Genomic DNA, 23,977 nt, shown 5'->3' with positions numbered 1-23,977 from the left:
TGTGTGCAGACAAGCATGGCTATTGGCATGTAAATGCATAAATTCTTTTAGTAAAAGTAAGACTTCTTTATGCTAAAACTGCATCCTTGTTCTCTGCAGGGCTAGTGTTTCTTAATATTTATAGCATATGAACACGGTTGTCCTACACAGCAAATGTCTGTTCAGCATTCAAGTAGCAGTTTCTGTGAGATTTGTTGCCTGTGTTAATGCTACTCATGTGTAATTTAGAACTTCTCCAAAGAAGTGGGAGAGAGCTCCTCAATTGTTTGTCAAATAGGTGCGTCTGGTTTTGAATTAATCCTCAGCTCTGGTCATCCTGGGGTCGTTTAGTTCCTTGCCTGTGGTTATGGTAACAGCTTTAAATGTCCCAAACTATTTTGGGCAGACATTCTCAAGAATAATGATGAGAAGCAGCCAATATTCCCCAGTGATTTCATCCCCAAAATAGACATGACAATGTAGGTTTCACCATTATGAAAAACTGATCAGAGTGTTGTTAAACTGCTTAAATTTATAGCAATTCTGCTCCTGGTTCTATTCTTTATTCCTGAGCAGCGTGACAGGGTGTTTGCATTTTGTGATGGGATTAAGCTGTCCTGAAGAACACAGAAAATTGTCATGTTGTACAAAGACTATTTTGAAACCTGTTGAATAAACATCTTACTGTGGTAACACATTAAAAGTGGTTTTCTTTCTATTTTTTTTTTTTAAGGGAGTCAACATAGTTGAAGCTCTACCTTATTTTCCCTAGAAACCTGCTGTGCTTATGCTATTAAATATACTATTAAATTCTCCGTTCCCTTTTTAATAGCTTGCCTTTTATGCTCCCTGCTGTCGTCAGCCCCGGGAGGTCACCAAGCAGAGCAGGGAGTTGCGGAGTGGTCCCTGGTGGACACCTGCGCGCTCGTCTGCTTCCTCAGTTCTTCAGGCAATTTGGGAGCTGCTGGGGGGGCGCGTTCAGAATTAGATTGTTGATAGCATCCCTACAAGGACTGCTATTAACAGCGTGCTACTCTCTGCTTCTCTACTGCAGAAGACAGAGTGGTATTTGTGTTCCCATAGCATGTTGTAAAATGCATGAGATTTTGCTCATCCTCCTTGGAAATGAGAATAGGAAAATGAGAGCATCCTCAAGCAGAAGCTATTAGAAGAGCATGCAGAAACCTGCAGCGATTGGTGCTTTATTTTGTCTTCCTAGCTATGGATTAGAAGGACTGATTTTTGCAATGGGCTTTTTCCATAATGGCATTCTTGTATTGTTTGGGCAGAGCTTGCACGGGAGGAAAACAGGCTGCTGAATTTAGTCACTGATCTCTATTAGCCGTGGCCTAAGGCTATGCTGAGATTTATATCCCATTTGTATTGTTGCAGCTCAAAAGAAGAATGTTCAGAGGATGACAAGTGTATTCTGAGTAGGTATGTTGTTTCATTTTCATATGAAACCCGTTTTTTTTTCTTTCTACTTCCATTGGTCAGAAATGAGGGTAATAGGAAGAGAATACAGTACAGTGCTGCAGTGTCCCTGTTAAGGTAGAACAATAGCATCAGAAAACTGTTCTTTGAAAATTAGCTGCTTTTATTAAATAAAGCTGCATTGTGCTGGTGTGCACAGTGCAGTCTTTTTTTTTTTAAGCATATACTGCAGTCAGTGCTTCCCTAACGAGGTGGCACTATTGTTGAGTTAGAAGGATAGAATCATCATCTTGCTTTAGGGGACAGCAGGATTTAAAAGGAGATGCCTTGCAGCCCTCTTTTACAGATTGGAAGCATCGGTTTAAGGGCATTGGCAGAATCATTTCCTCGTTCTTAGCAGCAGCCACTGCTGTGTCAGTAGTGTGTGGAATGGAAGTCCTAGTTGGTAGTCTGTTATGGAAACGCTGTTTACTGTTATTGTAGTACCGTGGTGACAACATGCCATTGAAATGGAAAACGAGCTCTCCTGCTATCTGGAAATTCCCAGTTCCTGTGCTTAAAACATCCAGGTCATCGCCACTTTCTCCAGCATACATGTAAGTGAGAGAAATGAGGATAATAAGGTGGGATTGCTTTCGTGAGACTACCCTGTGGCAAAATACCCTCTTGTATTATTGAATGACATTGGCATTCAGAATTTTACTTTGTTTTCTGTGTGGACTCCCTGATTTTTATCCTGGATGTTTCATGATGGATGTTGTGTTGAGTCTTTCCCTCTTTGTTGAAACATAGAGAAATTGTGCAGATTAAACCATATTCATAACAGTATTGCATATGTTCATTTGAAAAGTTTGTGTTGCTGTTAATTTGTAGAGCTGATATTGAATTGGGAAGTTAAGCTTTGAGGCAGCCTTTCTTTGTAGTGTATATGCTAATATATCTTCCTCCTGACTGTTCTTGGAAATTAAACATGGAATCACCTGCTGTATTATACTGCACTTTTGTTCGTGTAAGTTCTTGTATAAGAAAAAAATCGTCTTGCTTTGGTCTTGTTTTATTCTTGAAAGTCTTAGCTTTAATACAAATTGAATGTCTTTTTAGAAAGTTCCAATAAAAGCTTAAAACATAAATATAGAAATCATTTGTATCTGAGTACTTACATAGTTATGCAGTTTGTCCATGTAAAGTAGCTTAACATAGAAGAGTATTTTAATACATAGGGAACAATATGCTTTTGTCTTGCAAATCTTGATGGAGCTTTTGTTCACCTTTTGTTGCTGTGTTAGCATATACAGGTGGCTCTTTTTTTTTCCTTCTGTGGAATAAAACTAAGCATAGGGTACTGAATTGCTTCTGCCTATTTAAGTAAGCAGCTCTCTTGAAAATAAGGAAGAGTTGCTTTAAAATGCACAAGTAGCAGTGTAGATGACTCCCCTATCTGACAATTACCATAAAGACACTTATTCCAATAGTATTCCAGCCTAATACCTACAATATTAGTACTTTTTAGCTTGTATTGTCTTTTTGCAGCTAGGCTTTTGCTCCAGCTGCTGTGGGGATATTCTTTAAGAAATAGGTATTTACAGGTCCTCTAAACGTCTTCTTTTTTGGTTGTTGCTGAGAATTGCACGGATAAGCAGTGGAGCTGAAACAATGCAATGCCGTATGCGTGGTCACTATTGTTCTCGGGCAGAAGGGCTGGGGTTTAAGAGCTAACCTGGTGGTATGGAACCTATGCTGTACACCCTTCAATTTTAACATTAATTTCCATGGAAGTCCTTCAGCCTTTTCTCTCACTGGATGCATCAAAAATGTTTAAGGCTACCAGAAATAAGCTGTTTCCAATAAATTGCTACTTACTATGACTTGTTAAAAAAATATTACTAAATAGAAAGAAAGTGTAATAATAAAAAAGAGTTGTAAGGCTTTTGAAGCTATTTCAGGGTAACACTGTCTTTAGTGTTGTATGTCATGTTTTTGTTTTTTAAACTACAATACTTATTAAATGCAAGAAGAATCAGAGCCTAGTCTGATCTATCTGCTGCTGAAACCGAGCATTTCTTTTGTGCGTCGCCTTTAAATTGCTAATCTAGTTCTGTGTATGCTCTGCCTTTTATGATGGGGATCATGTAGCTGATTATCTCAGTGTGTTGAAAGTATGTGAACAGGTTTAGTGATCATACTTAACTGTGTGATACTGAGCTTATCTGGAGCATGAGAGATGCGACCAGCAGACTTAATCATCTTTTTATAATGAGTCAATGTATCCCAGTGTTTATGGAGACATTTGTTCACTGCCACACAGTCCTGATGCTAGCAGGACTCTCAAATCTAACATTAAAATTATTCACATACTTTATTAAAAAGAATGAGAGGCAGTACAAAATGGCACCTATTTGATTAGGCAGTATATATCAACTGATTAAAAAAACCTTGTCATTTAGGTTGCAGAGATTACAGTAAATGTGCTACTGATGTTTTTTCACATTCACATTTATAAGTTATCTTTCATGAGTAGTGCTCTGCACGCTAGCAAAAGCATTATGTTTTGAGTAAAGGATTCAGGAGCAAGTGGCGTGTGAAACGGAACGTACATTGCCGTAAAATAAATGACCATGAAACTCTTGAATTCACAGAAGAACACTTACATACTTGATATTTTAGATCTAGAGCATACAAAGATATAGTTGAGCTTTTAATAGTTAACATCGCAATCTTATAGGTTTGTAGTGTAATTTGGGATATGAAGTAGGGAGGTCTTAACAGTGCTTTTTTTTTGTGTTTAAAATGAAATTAAATTTTTGCAGGTTTTTCTCGTAAGGTTGACCTTAGCTTTAAAAGCTTCATCCTGCTTATGATATACAAGTAACTTAGCTAGTGGTTAATCTGATTGTCAGGACACATAGATTTTCTTAGTGTTTTATGTAGTCTGTGTACCTGATATCCAAACGTGGCCTCAGTTTCCCTGTGTGGAAATGTTGAGACTGGTGGTTACCAGCATGTTTGACTTCTTGGTTGAAGCCGGCATGTATGTCCAAAGCCCCACCACGCTATGGGTACCTGTCCTGCAAGCTCTGCAGCTGGGGAGGTTTAGCTTCAGTCTCTGCTGGGAGAGTTTGCCATAGTTCCCGAGGTGGGGAATGAGACAAAGAGCTTGTCCCAGTGAGTTCTCTGCTGCAGGAAACGGGTGGCCAGGGAGCACAAGAAAAAAAGGACCTGCTGAAGTTGAGCTGATGACTTTGTAGGTGAGGATGTGGTTCTGTTACTGGGAAATCTGCTGGTTTTGCTGGATCTGGTACTGCTGTCCTGGAAATAGAAACAAGCAGCAGTGAATTGCTGCTTCTTGGCTGGTGGTTTTGTTTCCCACCAGTTACTAATTAATGATATTTTCAGGATATCCTAACTGTAAGAGGTAACTCTTAACATTGGATGAAGGAGGAAGGGTCCCTCTGAAGGGAAATGCAGGCACCCCCTGGCTTCTGGTGGAACCAGTCTGGAGTAGCTTGAGCTTTTCCCCAAGTTGATGGAGAGATCCAGTGACATTGCATAGGGGAAAAGAAACAGTATTAAAAGTGGAGCACTGCCATGTGACCAATATATGTGGGTGTAATGCAGCCCGGCTCAGTGCATGAGTGAGGATTGTGCAGATACGTGTGTTTGCATGTGCCTTCATCAAACTGCTTTACATTTTCTTTCACAACACTTTTGGCGTTCGGGTTTAGAATATAGATTCCTTTTGTCAAAATGAGTGTGAAAGCTGTTATAGCAAGTTTATGCTCTGCTAGTGAAATCATATTCTTATTTGTGATTGTGTTGACTATGTGGGTACAGACGTAGGTGACCTAATATATTATGTGGGCGGGTGAGCAGTTTTGGCAAGTGAATCAGAGAAAAGGACAAAGTGAGTAATATAGAGCTGGAAAAGTAGTATTGCTTGGCATTGTAGCCGTGTATTGATGGCCACGTGTTAAAAACCAAACAGAACAGTGACTGACATAAGCAGAGGTAACAAAGCACTACTTCAGAGAGGGTAAAGGGCAGTTCAAAATTGGTTATATGTAACAACTTTGTGTAAAGGAATATTGTCCCAGTTAGTGTTCACAGCCCATAGATTAAGAACTGAGAGTAGAAGTCTGTCTTATTCACACTAGCAATGTCATTCATATTGTTTTCTGAAGTTGTGCTCATCTTTCACTAACATAAATGGAAAAAATGGTTGTGGAAACTATGGAGATTAAAGTATTATGATGGACATTTATAAAGAATTCAAAAATGCAAAAGTATTGTTTTCAAAAATCATGTGAGAGTGATTGATAGCTGTTTTCCAAAAAGGTAAATGTTAAGAGTTCTTAGTCTGACTTTGTAGGAGAAATGAACAACTGTGATATTCCAAGTATATTGCTATCAAAGGGTTTATAACACAGTCTTTCCATCCTGAGTCATGTGGTTGTGAAATTTGTCTGATAGGAAATGCTTTGCAGTAATGGAAATCAGTTGCTGGGCAGAAAAGTAGAATAAATTCTTAATATGCTGGAGCAACCAGTGTTAGTTCTAGCTGCTTATATAGATTATGTGTGTTTATGCTTTTGTGTCTCTCAAAAGATTTACTCTACAATGAGCTCTTTGAATTTATGCTATGCAATGAAAGGTACTTAAATGGGAAAAGGTGTGTATGCATAATTCATCAGACCATCTGTATTAAGCAGTTTTCTTTTGTGAGACTGCCCTTTATGTCTCTACTGTCTTGAGTGGTCATTTTTGGTAAAGAAACCCTTCTACTGGGCTCTTGAGCATTGGACAGGCTACACTGTATTTGCACCAAAACAGACTCAGTGGTCTTTGGCAACATTGCAATTACTTCCTAGATACTTCGAATTTCAACATGTTGAAAGTCAATGTGGGGGTCACCCCAAATATTTTTTAAACTAATCTGACAATGTATGTAAACAGGTGAATTGGGTTGGCGGGGAGTAGAAGGGGTTTGTATCTTATAATTAGAAGACTGCTTCTGTCCAAAAATTTTGTATGTAGAGTTCTCATTTGTGCTGTTAATCTTACTTTTGCTTTTTAAATACTAGGTATTTCAATAGATTATTGTAAGTGTGAAATGGGAAATTTCATTCCAGTAATAAACTGGGAAAAACAAGGAAAAAAACACTCAAATATGGTTGTTGTGAAGTTTCCCAGGGCCATTGATTTTTCTGGGCAGACCTTCATAAGTGATGCTGTGGCTTACACGTCTTCAAAATCACATTTTCCTTATACAGTGTGATGTTGCAATATTGACATTATATTGTGACGTGCTAAAACATCTTTATTGAATTATCTTGAATATGTTACTCAGTGTGTTCTGCCCGAATGTCAGTTCTGCCAATTTGTCATTTTTGCCATTATATCCTTGTTATTGTGGAAAAATCTTGATGTCCGATCACTTTCCACTAACTGGGTTTTGTAGTGTTATGCAGTATTTTCTGTGGAACTTTGGATGGGGATGCCTATAGATTTTCATAAAGTAATTGGTGAATATTGGGTTTTTAAAATAATAGGCACTTGTTCTAAATGGTAATAGTGGGAATTGTAGTGTAATAATGCATACCTATAACACTGAAGTGGAAGTGCACATCCATATTATTGCTGTAATATTTCATGCAGCAGTGACTGAGATTGTTGCAATAAATGTGTTTTTTCAAGGGATGGACAAGTCACACCTGTTATCTGACATGCTAAGACATAAACTCGGTGTGTAGGGGAAGGATATTTTACTATTCAAAGTAATTAATGTTAGCCTACATTCTTCTCAGGAGATCATAATGGTAGAGCAGACCTGGCAACAGAAGGAGCAGGGGTTACTTATGAAACCCTAACATCAGAATCTTGTTGATGTTTTTTTGCTGCCTTATAAGGTATCTATTTTCTACAGTGTATAGGGGAAAAAAAACCCCAAACACACACACACACACACACACGCAAACCCACAATGCTTTGGAAAGGAGTTGTTCCTAAATCTATTGTAGGAATACAGTGGGATGTATATATTCTATGGCCAAATCGTGAATATGCAAGTGCTATCTTGGACATATGTAGGTTTTTCTCTCTAAGGAACCATTCTGTAAACTTAACAGTATCTATGTGTAAGAGAACTAAATTTTCTGGTGCATGCAAAATGTTTTTCTCCAGTGTTTTGTAATGTGCAAGGAGGATTGAGCTGCCTATTTGAAATTATGGCTTGCCTTTTGAACAATGAAGACCAAATATAAAGGGCAGAGAATAGGATGTGCAGTGTCAGTCCAGCCTAAACTGTGGAACCTGAGTGACTGTTGTGTTCTACCTATTTGGATGTCAGGGAAATAAACTAGTTCTGTTTCTGTAGAAAAGCTACAAAGCATGTGTATTTGCTTTGCCTTTTCTGTTTTTAATAGCAGGAATCAATAGACTAACACCAACTTTGGCGAAAAGTCATTAGAGAACCGTTTCTAATTTAGCATCATTAAACAATCTGAGTCTGCGAATTTAAGCTACAAATGGCTCAATGGATGTAAACCCTTTGTCAAACAGACAAATGTGGATGTGATACTTAGGCTCCCAGAGAGACTAAATACTGTTAGGAACAAAAGCATTATAGCAATGACTGAGCCAAATATTGCTTTGTTTCTGTGAAAAACAAATTTGAATTAACCATCAGGCTGTAATTATGCTGCAAACAGCTTGAGACCTCTGATAGTTTAGATGTTTAAGAAGGAATTCTGAGGAGAGTGTTTTCTATGTGTGTATCCTTGGGAAATCACACCGAAACGGTTGATGATGTTGCTCAGTCTGCTGCTGCCTTTGTGGGGCCTGATTTTGTGCTGGTTTGGGTCACAGCACGGCCTTATTTTGAAGGGATCCAAAAAGGTTCAAGTGATGTTGGGAATATCCTTGTTTCTGTGTTATCCTCCTCTCCACTCAGATCCGTTGGTGTTTGGAACAGCGATCGTGTCTTCAATGTGAGGTTTCTAGCAGCTTACTTCATTTCTTTTTGCATTGTGGGCTTGTGTGTTTGGCCAGAAGCTTTTTGTCAAGATGGCGTTTGTGTGTTGATGTCCAAAGAGACTTGACTGTAATTTCGGAGAGAAAAAAAAACGTTGAAAGCTTGACATTTATGCATTGGTCTGCAAAACTTTGCTTCTAAAATAGCTTGAGTAGGTTACTTTGGGCTTGTGGTTGAGTGTCCAAGGTTTGATGTCCTGGTGTCCCTGTCCTTCGGGTCGATTTGTAGATGTTCTGCTCATGGCCTTGCTACCTTTGGTGATTGTGCTTGCAGAGCTGCTCAGGCTACATCACTTCAGTACTTTATTTCCCCTTTAGACGCCTTCTTAGGGTGGTTATTTCAACGAGCATCTCAGGCTGTAACTGTGTTCAAGCAGCAGTTAAAGTTGGGGACCTGCCTGCCTCTGTTTGCTGCCCATCAGCAGGTGTCCAGGAACCATCTTTCTCCCTCTCTGCTGATTTTTGGGTTTGGAAGCCCCGTGTCCTCCTTTCTTGCTGCCCTTGACCAGAGCCTTGGGAAGGTAAAATACCACTTCTCACTGGTTTGCTTGGCTGAAGAGAGCCTTGTTTTCTGTTCTACTGTTACAGAACACACTTAGTGAAGAGGAAAGGTGGAAAATTGTTTTAGGAACATTATTAAAAAAAAAAAAAAACAAAAACCAAAACAAAACAAAAAAACAAAAAGCTTTACTTTATGCCTTTCTCCTGGAGTGGATATTTAGAAGAGCTCAGTATCAAGTTACTAAACAAATGTTTAAATGTTCTGATGTTCCTGGTGTCCTAATCTATAAACAAGGTCAGGTGTAAAAAGTGAGATATTCAAATATAACCACCAGAGCGTTGCCTGAGGTGAGCTGTATGGTGAGCTGTATTCTGCGCTAGCTGCTGTAGCTACTTTTGAAAAGTGCAGCATGGTAGTTAAAATGGGATGTTTATTCACTTGAGGTAAAGCTTTGCAAACTTCTGGTTGTGGTGGCTCCTTTCAAGTGAACAGCATTAAAATGGCATTTTTAAGAAATGCGGTAACCCGATAAATGCAAAGTGTTTCTAGTTACATTATCAGCCTCTAGTTCATCTATTAAAAATACAGCCTTTAAGCTGTTCAGTAAAAGCAGTGACATCTGAAGCTGATAGCATGAGACTAATGGTGGGGGTGGGTGGAAAGCTGTGGTTTGTACTCCTGATGCTTTGTGTGTATCACAGGTCAGTTTGGTCCTGCCTTCCAGCGCTGGTTTTGTGCTCATGCTACTTTCAGCTCTGGCAGCAGCCTGTGGCAGAACCTGTTTGCATCCAAAGTGAGAGCTGAAGTTTGCTGAACATGTTGGTTGGTCTCTTAGGAGAGGAGTTAACTTGCTCTATCAACCTGTCGAAACAAAAATGACCTTTTGTCTTTGTTTTCTCTTCTAGCTGAAACAATGTATCTATTTTAAAATCATGTAAACTTGCATTTCCTATGGAAACTTTTGGGGTGCTTTTGTAATAAGAAACCATTAACAAATTATAAAACTGGCTGGTTTTACTGTCTTATTGATACCATGAAGAAATAAAGTTAACTCCTATTAAAAAATAGTAATTAAAACATAAGATGTTTTTAGATGATTTTAGGGGAGGACAAGTGTACAACTAACTTCTTTGTCAGAATAAAGGATTTCCTGAAATTGTATGGCTAGAAGATAGGAAATAGAAGAAATGTGAAGTACCCTGATTGTGTAATTTGTTCATCTACATTATATTAATATATGAATTTATTAATAGTAGCATTATGAGATTTTCTTTTATACAATACTTCCATATCAGTTATGCTTATTGAGCTCCTAGGTGGCCGTATAATTTGGGGAATTCCGGAATTCGTTACTCATGAAGCTGGAACATCTGTTCATAATGGGAAGACAGTAAGACAGTCAATACTTAAATTATTTTTTGGCAAACTAAGCATACTGAAATACTTTTTGGCAGATTATGCACACAAAGTAAAGAACTATTCTATATCTAATAATAAATGAAAGTTTCATTTTGTTTCACTAACCCTTTTGTGGATAGGTTCATTAGCAAAATACGCGCATGTGTAGGGTAGCCCTGTATTATACTAGATTTTTTTGATAGATCATAAAATAAAGATTTGTCTTGTGATAATAGTATCTTAATATGAATTCGAAATCTGGTTTTTTGTTTGTTTGCTGATAAATACCAGAGTACTGGCACCTGCCAGGAGTGATTGCTGAAGATTCCATTCACCAGTGGCCAGAACACTTGCAGTCATGGTTCATTGGACAGTAATTTGACAGAGAAAATAAGGTTATAATCCTTTCAAAAACAAGCTATTGAGCTTTACCAAATTAAGAATTCACTGTCTGGCCAGTATGTCTTTGGCAAGCTTGTACTGAGTTATGTAAAGTCTGTGGGTTTTAAATAAATCAGAACATGCACTCTAAAATATCTGTAGCTGTAGGCTGATCTCCTTACTTTGTTTTAAAAGACTGCACTATGCTCTGACGATTTCAAACAGATCAATGGTTTACTGATAAATGAACAATTAAATTACCAATTAAATTAATAATTGCCTTGTTTCTGTTGCATTAGAATGAGTTCAAGTACTTCTGAAGAAAACAACAGAGTATTGTTTTATTCCATTCCTGCCACTGAACGCTATACAAAACGGCAATGCCATCCTTGACTATTTTAGGTGATAGCAAAACCTGTCTTATTTGCACAGATCCCTGCTTGTCCTGGGTCACCTGGATGCCTCTGAACTGTTTTAACAGGTTAATATTTACTAAGTGCTTCAGAAAGCAATTTGTGGATCATGTTATATTTCACTCCAGTTCAAAAATATTCATCAGCATTTGTTGGAAAGTTCCAGTGCTTAAAGCGTATTTTGAAGGCAGGTACAAATGGCAATTATGCCAGAGCTGGGGAAAGTGATGTTGATCAATCCTTCAGCTGAGGATTGAGTGAGTAAGGCTCAGGTTCTGGGTCTGACTCAGGGTCTCATGTCCTGTCCTGGTCACAGGGTTAGTGGCTCTTCTGCTTTATATGTATTTCAGTTTTTCCTTTAAAGTAATTTCACACAGTTACCATAATTCACTGCAAACAATCTAGAGAAGTTGCGTATGGAGTTGGGAGCAGTAATGGACAGAACTCTTTTCAATGCTTGGGTCCATCTGTTTTCAAAATGCTTATTTAGCATTCTCCAGGAATACTAAGATCCTTAATATTTGTGTCAGTCTGGATATTTACTTATGCCACTTCTCTTTGTGCGATTGAACCTCGACACTCATGAAGACCAATTGACATGATTTCCAAACCTCCTTTCATTAACAGAAGTCAACTGTTCTTGTTGTTACACCACTGTATTTTATCCTACATTGTGACACGATTTAGGGAATTATGTACCTCATAATATTTAAAAGCCACTGAATGTGTATCTTTCAAATCAATGTAATATAAATAGTACTACTGAATTGTTCCAATTTCAAGTCTTATTGTTTCCACTAGGGTGGTTCTTAGTTATTGTTTGTTTGTGCTATGAAAAAACCCACCAACTAACCAACCAAAAACCCAACAAAACAAAAACCAAGCCCCAAACCCATCCGCACCCCAAAAGTCAGTGTAGCTTCACATTAGCTTGGCAAGACTCTTGAACTATTGCCTTTTTTTAATAGTTCAACACCTGGCTTATGGTTGTCTTTCTAGTTCTAAAGTAATTGCTAATTGCACAGATTGTCAAAGAGGGTGTTCAGATGCGTTTTAGTAGATTAACAAGGTTAAAAATCTTAGAGAGAAAATAAATGGATACGAATCTAGCAGGCTATCATCTGCACCAAGAAAACTTACATATTTTTTTTTCTAATTTATGATAAACAGCAAAGTTATCTTCCTTCAAAATTGACAGGAAGTTAGGAAATTAAGCTATATAATTAATATCCATATAATGCACATTCCATATTTTATCACTACGAAAATTCTGATTGGAAGTACTTGGAGGATTAACTTGGAGTCATGAGAAAAGCACATTTGCTGGGAAAAAAAACCAAGCCTATGCTGTACTTGAAAGAATCAGCATAAGTTTAGAAGGAAGATTCTGACTGGCAGCTTGTTCTGTGATGGCAGCTGATGAACCCCGGTGCCTTTCTCTGAGCCACCTCTTCCCAAAGGTTGGAGACAGTCAGGCAGCTCCTCTGCTTGGCTGTTGCAATGTTAATATTCACATTAAACTCCAACACTCCCTTGTTCTTAACTTTATAATGTTCAGCTCCCTCCAGACCAAGCGTATGCACTGGAAGTGGTGTTAATATCCCCATTTAGAGCTACTTGTTGTGAGTTATCACTACGTGTTGTTGTAGTTTTAGCTGTCTCCTCCAGGTTTGCCTTTTTTTTTAAATGTGACTAAAAGTGCTACTGCTAAACTTGTGCAATTATTTCTGTTGATCAGAACAATAAAATTAATTAGAAAATGAATTAGTTTTCTTATTTTGTAGTATGCTTAATTGTGATATACTGTACTTGCAGTAAAGTGAAAAAAATCAATATGTTTACATTCATTATTAGCTAATTAATTATAGTGCTTAGCAGACCTATGTTAATGAATGTAAATAACACCTTTGGTAAGTGCCCAGACAAGACAGATGAACTTCCTGTGTTTTTGTTGGGTCAGCTATGGCGCGTGTTGTTCCTGTTCTGGGTGTGAATGGCAAAGTTATTTCTGAGTGTTCACTTTACAGCCCCCCAAACAGAAGTTATATCCTGAATAGCTTAAGATCTTGTTGCAGGGCGGTTTGAAATCACTCTCATTGTATATGATACAGTGCTTGGGTTTTGCTGTTTCTTTGTGTATTGGCATCAGCACAGTGCTTAAGAGCTGTTGCATTTTCACTTTGTCTTACAAAGATGGGTTTATCTTATTGCATGGAGAGAAATGCTCAAAGTGGTGCAAAGCCAATGAGAAACTCAGAATTTCTGTTTGCTCCGGGAATGCTCTTTCCCTCTCGGTGAATGTCACAAGGCTGGGATTCGGGGATCAGTCAGATCTTATTGCTGACTTGCATTGTAACCTCTGCCAAAACAAGCTCCTGAATGTCACTTTTTGCATAATGGGAAAGGGTGTTTGGCATTTCAGAACTGTTCAGCTCTGGTTAAAAAAGGTGTATTTAAAAAAACCAACAAACCAACCAACATATTTTTCTTAATTTCTCATAGTTGTTTAGATATAAAGCAAAGAGAAATATAAGAATAATATTTTTTTGTTGTCTCTGAATTTATTATTGTTGAGTCATATGCAGCCAAGTCAATGTTTTAGACTAGAACTGTAATGTTTATGTTCTGGTGGATTTTTATAGTGTGGAAGTTTGTAAGTTTTTCATGTCTAACTCACATACACAGGTTCCTGGACACAGATAGCAGCAAACATTGAAAAAAAAAAATAGTGAAAATCTCTTTTGCAGAATAGCATCAAATTGTGAGGTGCTGAGCTTGTATGTGTGATACAGGTATTAGGCAGCTGCCCGTTGCGTATTGAAAAATCAAGTAGGGGAAATAACTGCTTATAGCCACACCTGGCATGTTGAACATGTACTTGTAAGTATTACAGCTATCTTGAAAGATATTGTATCTTCTCTGTTGGCTGTGCAGTTGTAACAAGGCATCTTGTGCTATAGGGGACCTCTCAGGACCTGGGAAGTTGTATATAATGTGGCCTGTTGAGAACAATGTTTCCATCATCACTGCCGTTCTTGGAATAAATGAATCATGGTCAAAGTCTTTCCCTTCATTTGTAAAACTTTTGAAGTATGCTGGCTGTTGGGAAATAAGGTAGCATGGTATATGTGGCAAACATGCTAAAAAGTCCATATGAAACACCCAAGGAAGTTGGCTTACTTGTTCTCTTCCTAATGATTTTAACTGATGTGTACATCTTCTATTTTCTTCTGTGTTTAGAAAAGGTCTTTAAAGAACCCTTTCATATAATGGCTATCTGATCTGACATTTCAGGACTATATTTCAAAAGCAATACAGTCAGATTCATTCTGGTTGGATCTGTGGTTCCTTCCCACCCACGCTTACAAATCTCCCCATGTTATTTTCTAATTCTTCTTAGAAAGACGTGTACAAATTTAGAGAACGAGTGTCCTTTGAAATTATGTTAGACTCTTTCCTTGATGTGATTGTATTAAAACTAAACCAAAACCACACACCTCTTAATGCTAAATACCCTAGAACATAATCAACACAAATATTTGTGGTCATGACCTAGCAACTGCTTTGCTGCTGTATTACATCATTGTATGTATTTGATAGATGTCAAAGATATTTTGGAGAGCGCTTTTTTAAGGTACACCCTGTAAAACCTGATTTAAATTACACCCTGCGTTTATTTTATAAAATGAAGATATTTCTGTTTCAAAAATGACACAATTCTTGCACGCTGTGGCACATCCACATTTGTTAATGTTTTTCAAATGTCAGGTCATTGGGTTGCTACATTAGAAGCCAACGGTGTTCAGATGTATTCTTGTTCCTACAATCTGTTGTTATGTCTGCATGCATAAAATCTCACTGTTTCAAACCCATGTACACTGTTAAATGGTGAATTTGTTTTGAATATGTTTTCATAGCTGACCTTATGTACTCATGGGTTTGAACAAGGCACATCAGTGCTCGCAGGGTAATGTGTGGGTTTCAGAAGTTGCTCTGTAGTGTCCATGTACCCAAAAAAAGGAGGGGGGAAATATTTTCTTGAAAAAAGAAATAACTTTTTAAGAAAAATATTATTTTATTCATCTGCAAATTCCAAATTTGTCCTTCCATAGTGATCCCAGTCAAAACCTGGGGAGAGGGGAATTTAAGCCCATTCTTGTCACTTATTTAAAGTAATTTCTGAAACTAGCTTGGAGGCCAATGTTTGTACCTGCATGTTTAAAATTTGGAAAACTTTCAGTATGCAAGATTTGCAGCAATTATGTCAAAGTGCTATGGATCTTTTTATGAGATGTGGAGTCTGTTAATACTGAAGATGCCCTCATCTGCGGATTAACAGCTCATGTGTGCTAATTAATATTGTGTACATATGCATTATACCTCTATGCATGCTAATAGGTAGTATATTAGATCATGGAAATTACAGGAACTAGTTATTGTCAATATTTCTGGAGATGAAGTTATTTACATTTTATAATAATTACAGGTTAGGGTAGTTAGAATCTCATATGCATATCTCTTTATGTAAACCTAATTTACATCTCAAAAGTAACATGGAAGGCTAATAATAGTGCAATAATTCTTTAACAATTCTACCTAAAATTGGCCCTTCCTGTCTAGATTTAGACAGGGATTACTTGGAGTCAAAAACATAAGTATTGAGTTCACACTAACAAATCTTCAAATTACGAAGTGGTTGCCTGCAGAGGCAAACTCTTTGATATCTTGTCCTAAAGGAATCCTTCTAGTTGTTTATGAATGTAGCTTACAGTTCCAGCTTGAAATTCCACTACGTGTATTTCACACTTGAGCAAGATATTGTAAGCCATAAGAACGAAAATACTGAATATTACACTTAAATTTTCAATCTTTTGGCTTTCCTTGGCAATCTGCTAAGATATTTGATTCTGAAAACTGAATGAAGTGCTTGCAAACATCCTACAGTACTGGTGGCACACATTGAAATAAAAGAACTTGCAAGTGTCTTAATCAGGGAGGCGGAAGTGGAAGGAAAAAATTATTAACCAAAAATATGTTTTTGAAATTACGTTGTTTTAGGGGCTGTTAACGCTTCAATGTCTTAGATTATCTGAAAGGGACCACTAAGGACTGGTTCTGTCACCTGCTGATTTTTACATTTTATCCCAGAAGACTGTGGTTTTAATACACAAGAGCGCTGAATGGAAATGAGTTTGGTCTTAAGGTTTCTTTGTTCTATTCCTCTTAGATCTCTGGTGGAAGAGGAGGATCCTCATATGAAAGTATCTCTTGGTAGCAGCGATATGGGCGTCTCTGCCCATCTACAGTCTTCTAAGACAGGGACCACAAGATTTTTCACCAGCAATACTCACAGTTCTGTGGTATTACAGGTAATTAAATGTTCTTCTGTCAGTATTGATCTGTACTGAGAATTTTGACTGCTCTAAACAATGCCTCCACTCAATAGACTTTATCAGACTAGTAATTCCTGAAAAGCCTCAAAAATTATTATTATGCTGTACTGACAGTGCCCACAAGCAAGTATGGCTTATAACTCCTTTTCCTGTGAGGTAAAGGTTCAACTTGTAGCAATAGCTTGCATAAAAACCCTGGCCTTTTCTTTGGGTTGTATCCATGTCCACTCTGCGTTTCTAAGAGGTGATGTCATTTAAATAATGAAGTGGCAGCTCTATTGAAGAAGCTCCCTTGGATATAATTGTGTCATTGCGTTAGGCCAGCACCAGTACCATCTCCTGTGTGAGAGCTGCCTGAGGGAAGTGACCGAGGAGAACCCCGCGCTCCCTCCTCACGTCCCTGCCATGGCAGAGCCCGGCCAGCTTTGCTGTATCGCTCTGTGCTGGCTCTGGCTATATGGCGCTACTGTATGTTAGAACGGATAGAAATGGTGTTCTCTATGAAGCTTTTAAGAATTTAAACCTAAATTCGTTTTGTCTTCTTGTTTCTGGTGGAGTTTCTACACACCATAGAACTTGCGATAACTCTCGCTGCTCTCCAGCGCAGACTTGCGTAGGAGTACAGATGATTTCTGTGTGGCATGACTGCTTGGAGAACTGACATTTAGTTTTTTTGATTTGCTGCCATTTTAAATAAATTGCCTAAGTTTTAGAACAAAAATGAGAAGGATTTTTTTGTTTGTTTCTTTCAGGGAAGATAGTGATTCTTTTGTTTTAGTTTCTAAGGCTTGCGCATCTGTGCACAGCTCTCCATCATTTGTAAATTTTGGAACAAGTTAAATGGTTCTAAATATTTTTCTCTATGTCTCTGTAGGTTTTATACTTATTGTAATAGAGACTGTTTATTTGATGTGCTTGGAATTGTCCCCTTACTGTAGGTTTTCTAGTTAAAGCTGAAGTCAGCTAATGGAAATATTTCCCTCAATGCAAGATCGCATCAATATAAACTGGTTACCGTCTGAAAGAAAACCTCTTAGACTATATTGTATATTGTATATTTTATACTCAAAAAGATCATCAGTGAAGGAGGTTTACAAACTGTAAAACACTGAATGTGGAGTTGTGCCTTTCACAGTTTGTACTTTGTCAGAAAAATACTCTGGTCATCAGTATAGTAGTAGCAAAGATACTTCTAATGTGGCAAGGGACATAACAGTAAATAATGATAGCGAGAGTCCTGGGTGAAGTGTTCAGAACTTATTGCCCCTCATTTAATTTTTTACTTCAAAATTTGAGCAAAAAGTTGAAAAGCCTTGTTTGTAGAAACTACAGACAAGTCGTTTGAGGCATTGAAATGCATTAGTTTTGTATCAACCTGTGTTTTGCTTCTGTTATTTATTTGAGCTAATAACTCATTTTTTCATTTGCACTCTGTTCTGTGCAACAAATTTGAATGTTCATTTCTACTTACCTTTGCAGTTTTAAAAATGCAGCCTTTCTTTAAGATAACATTTTAAACCTTGGGGGCTGATGCCAAGACTAAATGTTAAAACTATAAACTTGATATTTTTATTCTTGTTAGTACTTGAAAAACATCAGATGTGATTGGTTGAAGGAAGTTGGTTTATGTTTGAGCTTTTGTTCTGCAGTGCATGAAGGAGCTGAGTATTCCACCCATCTTCCGATATCCCAAACCAGGCATATCTTCAGTGGAAGATGCCATGTAAACTTCAGTGATAAATTTGATAATCATAGAAGCAGGTGACACCTTTCTTTTAGGCCCCAATATTCTGCAGCCTCTTAGGTTGCAAAGCACTTAAACTGGTGTGGGACAGAAATATGTCTAGAATGCATATGTGTCCAGTAAGGGTATGTCCAAAAAAGATTTCAGACCCTACCTGGAGCAATTGCTAGAGCTTACAAAACAAACTCCTTCCTGGAAATAACTAATTAGCTGAATAAAACTAAGGCCCAGTGTTTGCATTCTTCAACCATTCCTGGAAAATAGTAATTATTCTGCTTGTTTTTCAGTGAATAATTATCATTGAATATGTTAGAGAGAATGGTTGTAAGATGGCAAATAGTTTAGTGACTTTTTGGAACTACAGTGCATATATAAATAAAAGTAAATAAGTATTTACGTAAGGGAAATGAAAGAGATTCCCACTCTCCTCCCAGGTCAAGTGAACGCTTCACATGGTGCTTTTCTTGCAGGGTTTTGACCAGCTGCGGGTGGAAGGTTTGCTTTGTGATGTGACGCTTGTTCCAGGAGATGGTGACGAAGTGTTTCCCGTTCACAGAGCGATGATGGCTTCTGCAAGTGATTACTTCAAGGCGATGTTCACAGGTGGGGCTTCTGTTAAAGTAATGCCCGCGGCTATCTCCAAATTGCCATCGTTTAGACACTCAGACACATATTCAGTATTATGTGTGAATTAGCCCAGGACTGCAAACAAATCTACGTAGTTGTACTCTTTCTACTGTTGCATATGGGTTTTTAAACTAGACTTCAAAATTGTATTTAAATTTTGTTTGAGTTTATGAAATTATTTCAAATCGGTCAAATTGATCATATAAACTTACCTACATGTCTTTTTCAGGAGGAATGAAGGAACAGGATTTAATGTGCATTAAACTTCATGGTGTGAACAAAATAGGCCTGAAGAAGATCATTGATTTCATTTATACTGCAAAACTTTCCCTTAATATGGACAACCTTCAGGACACTCTGGAAGCTGCCAGTTTTTTGCAGATTTTACCTGTTTTGGACTTCTGTAAAGTGTTTCTTATCTCTGGGGTAAGACTTACTGCTTGTTTCACTTTTTTTTTTTTTAATTTATAAGAACAATGACTATGTAATGGTCAAAGTTAAATCTAAAATGCTTATATTCATAATTTGGATTCACAGAGAACAAGTTTGCTTTGTAGTTTTCTTGAAAATCTTTTTTTCTTCTAAGTATTACGTACACTCTTGAGTTAGCTATAAATGTTATAGCGCATTAAAATTCTTTTAATTCCTGAGTGCGCTGCCGTGATGAAAGCAACGATGATAATCATAGTTCCCAGATTCTTTACTGGCACGTAAGGAAAAAATTTGACATGAAAACAATAATTTATCTGGCTCCAACCTCTTGTTAAAAGTGTTTGGTTTATATTCCTCTGTTGTTTATCAAGCATAGCTCATGTACACATTTGATCACCTAGGGTTGCTTTTCAGAGGTTTTCTTTTTTGAACATCCTTCTTATATCTCAGATGTCAGAGGTTTCAGGGTCTTGCTGCATGACTGCACTCATTCTAGCGCTACAATCAACTTACCACATACATTTTGCATCTATCAGTTACGTTCACTTTATTTCTATAGTTAAAACAGTGCAGTTATCTGTTTTCTGACTTAAACACAGTATATAAACAATGCCAACATGTGATGGTTCAATACCTTTTCTAGGGCTTGCCCTACTGTCTTGTATTAATATAGTTCTGTCCTGCCAACAATAAGGAGCACCTACTTTGCGGGAATGCAGAATGAGAGAGCTTTAAGAGCGGTGCTGTCAGAGCAGTCCTGCCTAGAGAGACACTTGGGCATTATTCCTAATGTTTCCTGGAGGTTGTCTGATGTTAATGTAAATTGCTTATATACCTTAAGAGAAATCTAACTTTACCTGTAACATGGAAACTAGAATGTTGTACATTAATTATAATAGGTGGAATTCAGCTTTCTGATACTCTGAAATGAGAAATAAAGAAGCAGGTATTCCAATTGATCGTTGGGGTACAGGCTTAGAATTGTGACCTCTCTAACGAAGACATGTACCAGGATTTATGCAAACCAGAGGACTCCAAGCTGCTAATAACAGCCATCTGTTCCGTAAGGAAAGTGTTAGAGGCATTTAGGCTTTATAACACTACTGTTTTGCTTTTAATTTTGGCACATTTTCTAACGGCCGCTGCTCTGTGAATGTTGTGACAATACTCTTAAATCCTACGCCATCTATTTTTCTGCTGCACAGGTGTTTTTACCTTCCAAAAGGATGCAGTCTGCATCTCCAGGGTGGATGCTGCTATAAAAGCCAACTTGGAATAAGGTCTTGCTGTTCTTTGAGTCAGGGCTTCGGAGCAGCCTCCCTTTGGGAGGGGAGGCCCAGGGACACCGTGTTGCCCTTTCCCCTTCCCTGCTCGTTTATTTTGCTCTCTTAAGGCAAGAGCTTCTTTATCTTAAATCACGCAATTTGGAAGAATTGTTTTCATTGTTTCGAATGCTTGTTTTCTGGAGGTTCCTTCACTTACAGTGTTGACTCAGTCACTGTTTTGGTTCAAGTAGGAAATGTCATCTTTGACGCTACATTTTGAAAGAATCAGGAAGACTTCTCTTAATTTTATTGATTCTCTTAAATATTTTCATTTATATTGATGTCTAAGGAGACAATCTTATTCATTGTATAAATGTAGAGAAAGCACAGAACTACGTTAGTGCTGTTAGCCTAGCTTTGTCCTCAGCGTTTTTACACAAAGAATTTTTGAAAAAACTTTCTTTTGACTTTGTTGGAACAGGAACCAGAGTTGGTTAGGAAAAGGGTTGGTTTCTTTTCTTAATTACCATATCTTAGCTTTACAATGATTACACCCCACTGTACTAGCTTTGCTCAATTTTTGAAGGAGCATTTCTGTAATTTGAGTTTTCTGAGCAAGTCTTAAGCTTATTTCTGCTGAAATTAGCTGACCGAGAGCAGCATCTGAGAGCTGATGAAACCATTCCCAGACAAATACTTAATTGTCTTCAAATTGCCTAGGGAGTCCATTGTTAAAGAGATTATAGAAGTCAGTTCATGTAAAGCAGAATGTAACTGTGTTACTTCATAAGAGGGTACTGGAAATATTTACAAAGAAAAACATAGGCTTAAGGTAACAGCCTAATTTGTGCAAAAAATGGTGAGCCCTTCAAAGAGTGGTACGTGTTGTAGCTGACTGGTAAATGTTCTTTTGCCTGTTGTGCTTTTACACCCCTCCTATCACGTATCCCATTGCTCTGACAGTCTTTACTCTGCAGCTGAACACGCTCCCAGAGAAGCACTGGAATGTTTCCGAAGGTGTTTCCAGTCTTACTTCTAGTATTGCTTTTAAATATTTATAGCTGTACGATAGAGTTGGACTACTCCCACGTTCACATCTAAATGAGCTATAATGTAATTAAAATTAATAAAAATTCCATGGAAATATTTTCAGGGTAGTGAGTGTTAGAAAGTGCACAATAATGTTTTTCTAAAAGTAGCAGCGGTGTACAAAATGAAGAAATATGAGAAACCTATCCAAGTAAATTACAGCACTCAGGGGAAAATCACAGAGTAATGGGGAAGGGGATGTTATACTGTAATTAAAGAAAACATTCCAAAACACTGAAAATTAATGTCATGGCTGCAGCTTTCATATAGCTGCATAAGTAAATTTTATTCTTTCTGTAATTCTGTGCTTTGCATTTTTGTAACAAATTATCAAATATTGAGGTCTTAATATTTGGAAGTCCTGTCTCATCACAATAACTTGCTTAACTGAGGATGGAGGAAAATGGTTTCAGTTTTGTGGGAGCGTGGGATGGAATGCTGGGGCCAACTCTACCAGGCACCAGAAATTCACCTTTTCTAGTGTGAGGGTACGATTAAGTCTGTTTTCTGAGCTGGTTAAATTTCTCTGCTGTTGTTTCTGGACTTCTGTGTATGGGACCCCCACAGAAAAATTGAGGATTTCAGGGGAATGTAAGCTCCTGTAAACTTAGACCCTTTGAAATACCATGGTGAGTGCTTCAGCGTCTGACAGTCATTGAAACTGAAGAAAGATGCCTAATTATTTTGTGGTACTGGGCTTGAGGACATGATTTTCTGTGCATGTTATTTCTCCTGAGTTGTTCTCCAGGGTTTTCATGCTTGCAATCATTTTGTTCTGTGTCCAGTTTTGTAGTATTTTAGAGTCAATTGTGTTTTTACCAGAGCTGGGGAAGTGATTGCTTCAACATTTCAAAGAATTGTCAACTGCTTTCTCAAGAAAGTACTTGAGCTTTCGCGTTTGGTTTTTCAGGCTGTAATAATAGTGTGCAGTGCTTTACCTTTCTTTTTTGAAAGACTCTTTAGTATTTTCTGGAACTTTTACTTAAGCTTTCCAATGAGCGATTACAATGTGAATGAGCAGCTATGTTCAGTAGTCAAAGCCCAAGTAAAACCGAGTTTATTTAAAATTCTTGACGACTTATGGCGGTTGCTGTTTGACCAGTTACGGCTTGTAGCTCTTTCTGTGTGTCTTTACTAGTTACTGGATTCACTGTACAGCCAGTCTTGTATTTTCATCTGATATTTCTATTCTTCCCATTCACTTCAGTGGGATTTCCAGAAGTAGAAGTTGTTGATGAGCTCCTGATTGACTGACTTCCATAGAGAATGGTTTGCACACCCCTCAAAAGTACCATACCATAAGTCAAACTTTTTCTGAAAATCAACACTTGAGTAACTCTCAAGTACTTAAGTGTTTAAACAAAATTGTTGTACTTCAGTGCTGTCCAATTTTGACTATTTAAGTAAAAATAACTGTGTATTGAAGGATTATTTTTTGACTCAGGACTTAAGAATCTTTAGAGTATGTATTTTTATGACTGTGAGATCTTTGCAGTCTAATTTAGCCTGGTATGTAGATTGCTGTCTTAGAGCACAGTCAAGTTGGTAATAGTACTTTTGCCAATGGAGGTAACTTTTAATAAAATATTTAATATGATACCCTGATGTGAGGTGTTAGTAAACCAAAGTACACAATTTCTTAAGCATAATGGAGAGTGCTTGCAATGATAGTATGAAAAAAACAACCCTGAGTGCAGTACAGTTCCAGTGGATTAATTAAGGCAGTATAAGGCAAATTTTCAGAGAATTAGGGAGTGACTGGAAACTGCTGATGTCATGTTCCTTAGTCATTAACAGTATACAATGTGGCAATAAATTCCTCAACTGTAAGCATTCCAGGAACACATTCAACTGCATAGATTTACGGTGTAACACAGTTATGATGATACATCAACTGGATGAATGCTGGGCACTTGATAACTGCCGTACATTCTGTGGTAGGTCCGTAAATGCTTCATTGCAACCTGAGCACCATCTGCCAATGGGACATCATCTGGACCTTTTTTGCTTTGTTCTTTCGACTTCAGGCATGTCTTTTCTGTATGCCATAGTACCTTTGTCTGCTTACCTTGATATGGAGGAAGTGCTGCATCTCTGTAGTTTGATACCAGGGAATATATCCCAATGTAGTTTTTAAATACAATTACTGTATAGCAAGAATTAAGTTTTGTGGTATACGGTAAGCCAGCTGTTCATTAAGGGGTGATTTTTCTGTTGCTTTATTTTTATTATACAGCTTGAAAGAAATTTCAGAAGTAAGACTGTCCTGTTTCAGGTACTTAATTTAAGGTATG

The 23,977-nt window shown here is 37.6% G+C and overlaps 1 protein-coding gene across 8 annotated transcripts in view; it reads left to right on the top strand.

The window, feature by feature from the left end:
- Nucleotides 1-23,977, top strand: part of KLHL13 (kelch like family member 13) — an 81,345-nt gene that overhangs the window by 43,217 nt on the left and 14,151 nt on the right. For 5 of the 8 annotated variants that reach the window (XM_065846342.1, XM_065846344.1, XM_065846341.2 and 2 more), the window contains 3 exons: nucleotides 16,361-16,502; nucleotides 18,741-18,873; nucleotides 19,127-19,323. In XM_065846342.1, coding sequence (XP_065702414.1) covers nucleotides 16,361-16,502; nucleotides 18,741-18,873; nucleotides 19,127-19,323 — 472 coding nt within the window. Of the gene's footprint in view, nucleotides 1-1,041; nucleotides 1,417-1,588; nucleotides 2,010-16,360; nucleotides 16,503-18,740; nucleotides 18,874-19,126; nucleotides 19,324-23,977 lie in introns of those variants that run through there. The other 3 variants (XM_065846340.2, XM_065846348.2, XM_065846339.2) reach the window with 3 other exon arrangements.

Source organism: Patagioenas fasciata, chromosome 11 (assembly GCF_037038585.1).
Source record: "Patagioenas fasciata isolate bPatFas1 chromosome 11, bPatFas1.hap1, whole genome shotgun sequence".
Lineage (NCBI taxonomy): Eukaryota > Metazoa > Chordata > Aves > Columbiformes > Columbidae > Patagioenas > Patagioenas fasciata.
This window is presented reverse-complemented; position numbering and strand designations above follow the sequence as displayed.